At 39.1% G+C, this 10,000-nt stretch overlaps 3 protein-coding genes and 1 pseudogene across 5 annotated transcripts in view; 1 reads left to right on the top strand and 3 right to left on the bottom strand.

Annotated features, from left to right (window-relative positions):
* Positions 1-3,639, bottom strand: part of LOC138041732 (uncharacterized) — a 14,864-nt gene extending 11,225 nt beyond the window's left edge. The window contains exons 1-2 of the mRNA XM_068887460.1: positions 3,507-3,639; positions 2,082-2,371 (exon numbers count right to left, since the gene is read on the bottom strand). Of these exons, the coding sequence (XP_068743561.1) occupies positions 2,082-2,362 (281 nt within the window). The 5' untranslated portion in view covers positions 2,363-2,371; positions 3,507-3,639. The remainder of the gene's footprint in view (positions 1-2,081; positions 2,372-3,506) is intronic.
* LOC138042465 (uncharacterized) overlaps positions 1-10,000 on the bottom strand; it is a 63,112-nt gene that overhangs the window by 16,668 nt on the left and 36,444 nt on the right. The window lies entirely within an intron of this gene.
* On the top strand, positions 6,981-8,854 carry LOC138041731 (uncharacterized). Its single transcript, XM_068887459.1, has one exon. It carries the CDS (start codon positions 7,016-7,018, stop codon positions 8,852-8,854), a length of 1,839 nt encoding a protein of 612 aa, XP_068743560.1. The 5' UTR covers positions 6,981-7,015.
* The window catches only part of LOC138041730 (uncharacterized), a 1,857-nt pseudogene continuing 918 nt past the window's right edge, over positions 9,062-10,000 (bottom strand).

Here is a 10,000-nt window from a genome sequence, read left to right as displayed (position 1 = left end):
ATTTCATTGCGTGCGTGAAGACAAGAAACTCAAACGTGTCAAATTACCATGTACTTCAGGTAAATACAGCTCACTTTGATTTCGTCTCGACGGGCGATAGATTGTTGTCGAAGTCCAGTACTCGTCGCTTTTGAGATTCCTGCCTAGTTTATCCAACTGACTTTCCATTATTGAGCTCCATAAGGGTATATTTTGTTTAAGGATTCACTAAAACGCCATTCGCGTTACATGACTTTCGACGCCATTGCAGGCTAAGTTAATGATTCTACTGTGTCCACCAGAGAAATCTACGCAGTTCCACTACCCTCTCGATCCTAAGAAAATTCGAACAGAAGGCTCTATGCACAAAGACACCACTTACCAGGGAAGTGACAGGCAAGACTTTTACCGACACGGAAAAAAAAAAAACTAAAAAAACTAGACCCTCCGTGAGGGTACACTGGGTTGCCTGTGGTACGTGCATCGTTCCAGACAATTTTTTTCAAGTTGGGCGGTCATTAAGAAGTCATACCAGACGAGGCCCTTTGGCTCACAGGTCCTCACACGTTCGTACGACGAAACAGACCTGTCCTTGCGTAATATGTAGCTCTAACAGTGCACGATATTGTTTTGGTATTGTCTATCATTGTAGTGCCATGGTAGAAGTCTTGGGTAAATAGTCTGAGAAGACATGTGGTTACTAGCAAAGTACTGAACCCAGAAAGATTGAAGAAAATAAATGGGAAGTGAGAAACACTGGCTTCTGGGCTGACATGGTGATAAACTTCTTTGAGTGTCACGAAATTACATTATTTGCGTGACAAATGTCTCTTTACCCTAACACAAAAACATTCAGATAGTAACAAACTTCATATTTATTAACCATTTCTTCTGCTTTTGTGCTTGTCAGCATTGTGATTTGCGATAATTCGCAAGTCTGTTTTTGTATCTCATAGATGTTCGGCTCATCCTCGGGGTAAAAACCTGTGAAACTCGCAGATGACGTAACACAAAGGAAAACAAAAGAGGCAAAAAAACATCAAACAATAACGTAACCCTACCACGAGCTAACAAAACAAAGAAAAATTTTCACAGGTTTTTGCACCGAGGTAAACCCAGATGTTCAGATTTTCAATTACATGGCCGCTCAACCTCGCGATTGTGTAAATAGTTCACCCTGAAGTCACAATAGATACGTTTCTCAGGAACCCAACAAAGAAGGCTTCCTGACCCGACTGGTGAAATGTAAATATTCAGTTAAATACTACAACAAAATTGAAAAAACCAAAGACGGAAGTTTGTTGGCTAAAAAGTACGTTGTTTTACTCTGAAAACAACGAACGATTAACATTATTTCCCGTAGTTCATTCGGTTGACACAAGGTGATCACATGCACCTTTACTCAAGAGCGTGTTTGTTATCTTTAAACTGAACTTATTACCAAAGCTTAAAAAACTAAAAGACCTCAAAATGGGACATGATATTACAAAATAATTAAAGGTGTGAACGTGTGAGCCAAAGGGCCTCTGCTGGCGCGACAAGTGGGTGACCCTCAAATGGTCTCAATGACCCCCCCCCCCCCCTACGTGAAAATATTAACTGTAACCCTGCAGTTCAATACCACCCAATTCAGTGCCTTCTGTTTTTGTGTAACACGTGCCACAGGCAACCCAGTGTACGCTTGTTTTAGAGCGTCTTGTGTGCCTGAAGACTGTGCAGAGTTAAGTACAAAATAAATGCAAATTGCCAGACAACTGAGATGCGACTTCAGTAAACATTGTGATGCATTCAAGGCGTCCGATTCCTTTTAAACCCGTACAGAATTTGCCATTTGATTTCAGTGTTGTACATAACACAACAGTTAATAGCCAAATAACATTAGAAACAAAGCTCACTTTGTGATATCCAAGGGCGAAAGATGCAATTGTTGTCGAAGACCATTACTCGTCGCTTTGAAGATTTCACATGTTTATTTTCACCGCCATAACGTTTTTCAAGGTTAGTTGCCAGAGTCCGTGGTCCTTGAAAATGCCTGGGCAATGGCTTAACAAACAACTCACACAAATCATTACAACTTAATTCCTTTATAAACAAACACATACCTGGCCGCTGGAGCATCACTCCCTTTTTCGATCAGTTGCTCTTTCGTTATCTTTGATTCGACGTCTTTCAGAAAGTCCTTTTCGTCGCTGTCCACGTATTTTTCCAGGCCATCAAGAATTATAATTTCCTTCTTCCCAAAGGGACGCTTCCAAATCGATCTTTTTCGTTTGACTAACAGAGCTAAAGGTTTTGCTGTCTTTGAATGTCCATGCAACAGTGGTAAGAAGTTAGCATCACCAAAGTTCTCCTTAGAAAACTTATAAAGCAGCTCCTCGATCATGATCTCAAACTGAAATTGAAATTGTCATCGGAATCATTGTAGCGTCTCTAAGACGTCCTTAGTGAGTTCGCTGGAAGCAAATTCAAGATATACTCGTAAAACAGGAGCAAACCGATGGTTGCTAACTTTTTCCAGAGTAATTCTGACTACTTTTAAATATATTGGAGGCCAAACAATTCCAAATATTTCCGTGTAATTGGAGCTTACATGGAGCTTTTACAAAGCTCCATAAACGGTAGCTATACTAACATCTAATAACCAAAGTGCTCCAAGTGTCTGTATCTAGCCAAACCTTATTTTTTGTGGGAACTGGAGAGTCAAATATACCAAATTCTTCAAGGGGCGCTTCAATGTAGGATTCTTAAGGCGCTGTTACACTGTGAAAGGGTTCGTGCAACTTGTCTCGTATTGTTTAGGCGACATTGTGGCGGGACAAGTTGCGCGAAACGTTTCATAGTTTAACACCCTGCATCGGCCAAAATAGTTGCAAGAGCCGTTGCCAAACGTAGAATTAAGTTCTAGTTTTCGTGCAACTTATCCCGCAACGAGTTTGGCCGTTGCAAGGTGTGCTACACTGTGAAATGTTTCGTGAACTCATCTCGCCACAATGTCGCTAAAACAATGCGGGACAAGTTGCACGAAACATTTCCCATTGTAGCAGCGTCTTTAGTACAATTATAGCGGCGTGGCTGGAGTTTGGATATTCCAGGTGGCACGTTCGAGAGTGTTTTTAACGTGACATTAGATTCTGTCCTCCCTCTATCATCTATCCTATCTGTATCTCATCTGTAAGAAGAAAACAGCAACGAAATTATGCTTGGGTCACGCTTTAATTCATACGTCATAAGCGGGATATGGAAGCAGGAGCAAAGTTTCGCTCGGTACAATGGGGGAGCTATCATATCTGAAATTTAAGTTTTAGGTCCTTCGTTGCCTGGCGTGTTACCTACAGATGTCGATGAACTTCCTCAAAAAGAATGACAAGTTAGAATAAGAGGATTTTCATTTCTTCTCCGACAAGCAGCAGCACGTCGTTTGCCGTTTAGCGTTTCACGTAATTTCTCTATTATTTACAAAGCCTTAGTGAACTCAGTTGGCGCAACTTGGGTATAGAAGTATTTGTAGAAAATTAGAAAATACTTACTGCAAATGTACTTGCAATCGCCGAGACAGTTATTTCTTTACGATCTAACCGTGCCAACGCTGTTGTTCAGTTCCCAGAGAATAGGATTCGACACAGGAAGAAGCAGGAAGGAGTGATATTACCAGATATGGAGATGAAACCGAATGTTTCGTTCCGCTTTGGAACGTTTCAGTTTCCAAAGGATCATGATCGGACAAAACGGGTATCATGACAATATCTATGTATCGTGCTATAAATGGCGGCTTACGCGCAGTTATCACTCCTGCCAGAATAAAACACTTTCAGTTTGGAAAGTTGCGAGTCATTTCGATTTATCCAAGAGCAAGAATGGCGCTCAGAGAGGTTTTTCTCCGGGTATTCCGGTTTCCCCCTTGCTCAAATACCATCCTATGGTTTGATAGTTGATTTAGTTTGATTTCTATACAGAATTCCCAAGTAGTGCTCAAGCCTGCACAGTTGACACTTAAATAAAGTTAACAAGAAGCTCTAAGTAGCCTATACTCATGCGCTGCCAGGTTATTTGTACTTTTGTTTAATAATAATAATAATAATAATAATAATAATAATAATAATAATAATAATAATAACTTTATTGTACACTACAAAAAAAAGGTATAGAGGTGTTACAAGAATCTATTTGAGAGAAGTTGCTCTTTATCACGTGTAAGTTCATTGACCTACACTTTTCATCTTTATTTGAAAGAGTCTGTTTTTTTATGGGTCCATAGACCTGTACTTTTCAAAACAATTTGAAGGAAGTTCTTATTTTTTCTCTGGGTCCATTGGGCTGTAAATTTCTCTCTTCTTTCTGCCAGTTTGCTGCAATTTCTGAAGTAGATTTATGCTTTCTCGTTATTTGTTTCCTTTCTATATTTGATAATTCACATAAACATCTAAGAAATGCAACCTCATAGTTTGTTTCAAAACAATTAAATTTACTTTGTATAATAGAACAAAAGAGATCAATAACAGAATCTACATTTGAAAATACTTTTGTTACATTTTTTGGTTCAGAATCATTGTATACAAAAACGTGGTAACTCATCTTTTGCTTTGCATACCACTGGAAAACACAACTAATGCAGTAGCTAGAAATTTACATCAAAAAGCCTGTGCTGCTTTCCTTAATATCCAAAATGACAGTTTTAAGCTGTTGTTTACTGGGAACCACATTACAAGATAAATTTCCCTGACATCTTGCTCTATGAATAACTTTTACATGGCCAGCGGCCTACGTCTAATTTCTTTAGAAAATCAGAAATAAAAACATATTTTGCTGGAGTAACATTTGTGATAAATTGCTCTTCCATTCTCAATGATACTATCAACTGTTTGAGAGGTGCAATAGTTACAAGACTTTTGAGGTGGAAAAAGAAATAGAATAAAATGACACAGCAGAACATTCTTTGCAAGAACAAAGATAAACATTATTTAAGTGCTCCTAGGGTCTAAAATTTTGGTTTCGAACATATAATGGATGAACACTGCTTCCAGTGTTGCTTTACATTTTAATAATGTTAACACATTTTAATCTCATAAGTAACAGATGTTTGTGCACATATATTCTGAAAATGTTGTACCAAATTCATTAATGAATCTATTTCAATTGAAGTTCATGTTGCAAATGGGTCCCATACCTAATAAATCTCTGCCATGAGAGTAAAAAAATTTTACACTTCCCATTAGGCAGACAGTATATTGCTACTGTGTAAAGTTCAAGTGTTAAAATATATGCATGATAATTATCCATGAGCAAAGAATCAAAGGCAGCTAACATTGATATAACATAAGGAAAGTCTGAAATTATAGGAAGTGCACTATTTAGCAAACCACTATAACTATCACTGTATGCCAACTGATGATTAATGTAGCTTAAGTTATAACCATAAAAGGCAAATCTGTCAAAATAGGAGTCCCTGTTTGCATGATTGTGACAAAGCTGAATACATATTATTCCCACTGTTTTATATAATTTGAACCAATTCAGCTGAAGAGGTTATTGGATTCCTGAAATTTTAAACAAGTGCCGACAGAGACATTGCCACACGTTATGTGCCTGCATTTGCCGTACCAAATACTTCAACATTACCTTGACTGTATTGTGCGGCAATAGTTTTAGTTGGATCAAGAATTCCGGGACCTGGGTTGTTTGTACGTCATTTGCGAGTCAAGTTAACTCTTAACTCAGGAATGTAAAAGCGATACAAATAGATCTTTGTAAAGCCACGGATGATAATTTGTTACATCTCATAAATGTGAACCAAACTTTTCAATACTGGCAAATAAATGGCCTCTAAGTAAAACAAAAGTAAGACAGAAAACCAGAATTTCCCCTTGAAGCATCCTCTAAATTCCTTTGCCACCAAATAAACAGAATGCATGCCAACGACTAGTCTGTATTGTTGAAAGAATTCCCCATTTTATTCGTCGCATGCCCATACTGACAAAAACAGTAGTTCTAAGAACAGTTCAGATTGCTAAAAGTCGGATCAGTTTTTCTCAGGTATTCTCAGTTTCGTTCAAAGCTCCTCTAAGGTTCTCAAAGATCATTAGGAGCTGAGATGACTGGCATGTTGATGGAGATCAGTTTGAATGACCTTTATGTCGATCCCCGCTCTATTTGTAAAACAAATTAGAAAAAATATATATAATTTTGTCTTTAATGTCAACAACTTACCTTTGGCTCCACAATCGAAAAAGATTTATTCTACGCCAGTAGTTTAATGGGCAAATCTAACCCTAAGCGTACTTTTCTTGAGACAGGGCGGTAAAAAGTACGCCTGATACAATTTATTAACGAGTCGTCTGCCGCCCACCTGTCAAGAGTGATGTTATCATGTGTCATGCTATAAATGTGAGCCAATCAGATTTTACCGGAAATTACCTGCACGCTGCGATTCAAGTGAAGACACGACAAAAACAAAATAGCACTCTGGCTTTGATTTCTGCAACCAAAGCTATTTCTGCAAATCCTGCTTGACAGTTGGTGCGGTTTCTCTGTTCAAACCATCAAGGAACAAAGAATTTCGAGATAAAATGGCAGAAAAAGCCCGAATTCTTCATGGCATCATCAGGCGCAATCAACAGTACAATAAACTTTATTTAAACTCGAATATTTGAGATGCCAATAAAAGATGCTATAAAAATAGATATGAGGAAAATGGACTTTGAGGAAGTCTAGTTTTTCAGCAGCAGCTGCTTAGCTATCATTTTGTTAGAAGTGTGTTCAGATTGTTCAGCGATTCCGTAAACAGTGTCGAATTTCTCTCTCAAGCTCGGCTGATTCCCCAAATGTGGCAGCCCTAAAGTTCTATTCGGTTCTTTTTGGATTCGCAACTTGTTGCTTCCGAATAGATTACAAAGGACTTGCCACAACTACAAACGTTTTCGAGTTGGTGGAAGAAGAACGATGCATTTTCTCCTAGAATGCTCAGGCCTGTATTACCGGTAATAACACTAGATCGTTTTCAACCACGTGACAAAATTTTCTTACGTCATTAGCGTCCGCCATGCTGGTGGACAGGCAAACCTTCAAAATGGCTGCCGCAGACTCATCTGCTATCCCAAGTGTAACTTTTTCCGATTATTACGCTGATCTGACCGGCCCTGCTAAAACGAGGTATCGAGAAAAGGTTGTAGCGTGTGGATTTGATCCTTATGTGCTAAAAAAGTCCGACTGTAGCGATGAGTTAGCGTCTTTTCCTAGCGTGGGATATCCTGACATTGTCAATTATTTGGTGCTTCAGACTTCGTGGATAACCGGGGAGCAAATGAAAGCTTATAAGTCTATGGAAGCTTACAATTTTTTCGTCTCTGGGTGGGTTAATACCATTCTGACAAAATCGGTGGCTGGAACTGATAAAACTGTCGTTACGGCAAGAGTAAATCACTCTCAACGATGTAGAGAAACCCCCTTGAAGACATGGTTTCTTGCTCAAAAGGACGGGAACGTATGCATGGCGCACTGTAACTGTATGGCAGGACTTTGTGAGGCCTGTTCGCATGTAGGGGCTCTCCTTTTTGCCGTTGAAGCTGGAGTGAGAATAAGGAACTCGGTAACTTGTACACAGGACAGAAACCCATGGATTTTGCCTTCTTATGTAAAGAACATCCCCTACATTCCTGTTTGTGACATGGACCTGTCCTCAGCGAAAAAACGATACAGTACTTTGGGCGAACAGGGATATGCAACCCCAGAAGTAAACAGAGCGGATATCCCGGAGACATCAGCTGAGGAAAGAGCCAATTTTTGCGGAAATATTTCAAGGTGTGGCATCAAACCAGCTATTCTTTCTTTAATTTCTCCCTATAATGCTGCCTTTATGCCCAATGAAGCTGAAGCTCTGCCAAAGCCCTTAACAGTAATATACAACGAAGAACACTTGAATTATAGCTTTCAGGAACTCGTAGAAAAGGCAGAGAAAGTATTTGATGAGATTAATATTACTGCCAAGGAAGCAGAAGCTGTTGAGGGAGTTACAAGGGGCCAATCAACCTGCAAAGTATGGTTTGAGCACAGGGCAGGCCGTGTGACTGCATCAAAGTTCAGAGCAGCTTGCACAACTGACCCAGACAAACCATTAAAGAGCTTGATAGAGATGATATGTTATCCAAACTCGCACAGATTTTCAAACGCTGCAACAAAATGGGGTATCTCTAATGGAAGCAGAGCTCGTGAAGACTATGCATTTTCACTTGCAGAGGATCACCTTAACTTTTCTGTTGCAGACTGTGGACTTCATATAAGTGCAAAGTGGCCTTTTTTAGGAGCCACTCCTGATGGTCTTGTTTTTTGTGAGTGCTGTGGGAAAGGTATCTGTGAAATAAAGTGTCCTTATAAGTACAAAGATTCTATGCTTGTTAGTGCTGCAAAAGCGAATGACAGTAGTTTCTGTCTCAAGTACAATGAGGAAGAAATGAGTTTGTCTGTGGACACCTGTCATGCATACTACTACCAAGTGCAGTGTAAGTTGTTTGTGACTGGTGTAGAATATTGTGATTTCGTTGTCTGGACCAACAAAGACATCTTTATTCAGAGAATACTACCTGACACTGAGTTTTGGGACAGAACATTGACAAGGGCAATTCTTTTCTACAAGAAAGGAGTTCTCCCAGAACTGTTGGGTAGATGGTTTTCACGGTCTTCTCCTTTGCCTCATGCCACAGTAACACCAGCATCAGACAGTGATGATGATGGACCCTGGTGTTACTGCCAGCAGTACATTGAAGGAAGTCAGCTAATTGGTTGTGACAAACCAGACTGTAAAATCCAATGGTTTCATATGTCATGTGTAGGGCTAACAACAGAACCTGATGGTGAATGGATCTGTCCATCATGCACTCAGTGAAACTGTTTACTAAAATGGTTTGCAACAAATTTAAAGCAAACACTTTTCTTCGTGTTTGTACCATTTTATTTACCTATGTTTCTGTTCCGTTTAGGACTATGCTAACTTTCATACATTGTTTCTGGGTATAACACAACTTTGTCCATTGTATTTTAGCAGATAGTATTCATATTTCTTGAGAACAGTCCCTACTGTACTCTGAAAGGTTCAACCAAAAGGAAAAATAGATTCGCATAAATTAGTAAGGGCACAACATATTATAGCAATTTTGTCTATTGGGGCTAAATTGTCACCTCTGCGAGCTGTCACTAACTGAATGGGCAGTATTCCCTCTAATATAGTATACTTCCTGCGCACAAGACCAATAACTCTTTCAACATGTATGCGGACGTTTGCGATTTTCCGAGTTTCCTCCACTTCCTCTGCAGACAACTGTTTCTTTCCTTTGGTAAAAGCTGGTATATGAAGAGAAGCTTGGTGAAAACCAACACTGTCAGCTATATCAAATCCCCTGTCAGCTAGCACTGCGTCTCCAGGTAAAAGCTTCCTTAACAAACCAGAATTTTCTCTGAGATATTTATCACTTACTCTGCCACCCCATGCCTTTGATATAAATGAGATAACACCTTGTGGTGTTATGCCTATGAGAAACTTTACAGTATTATGATGTTTATAATTAGACCATGTCATTGCTCTTGCGATTAGACTGGATGGTCTTTCTATAAAGATCTCGAAACAGTCGATTATGACAGCAACTCTTTTGCCAAAATTACGTTGAAAAACTGCTGGCATAGTGGCTTGGAGGTCCGTCTTCTCTGGCCAGTTAATTAGAAATTTAAGCCTAATACTCATTACATGTGTCCATCTATCAAATATTCTATGCACGGTTGGCACAGATATATTAAAACGAAAAGCTAAATCTTGTAATGGGGAATTAAACTCTAATGTTATCAAAACTAAAAGAAACTCTTAAAACTGACACAGTGCATTTTGACAGTTTCTTTTAATGTGAGGGCAATCAGATTGAAAACATGCATCAAAAGACAAAACTTGGGAATTCCTGTGTAAAATTTCGTTTTGTCATCATTATCTCTAAAGCCCTCCTCAGTTAGTTGAACAGATAGAAGTTGTGCCTTGGTATTACTG

The sequence above is a fragment of the Montipora capricornis genome, chromosome 3 (assembly GCF_036669925.1).
Source record: "Montipora capricornis isolate CH-2021 chromosome 3, ASM3666992v2, whole genome shotgun sequence".
In the NCBI taxonomy this organism is placed as follows: domain Eukaryota; kingdom Metazoa; phylum Cnidaria; class Anthozoa; order Scleractinia; family Acroporidae; genus Montipora; species Montipora capricornis.
Note: the sequence above shows the minus strand (reverse complement) of the source record. Positions and strands in the feature narration are given on the sequence as shown.

What these genes read in the sequence shown, in the direction of transcription:
- LOC138041731 (XM_068887459.1), top strand. Translation starts at nt 7,016, where the DNA reads ATGCTGGTGGACAGGCAAACCTTCAAAATGGCTGCCGCAGACTCATCT.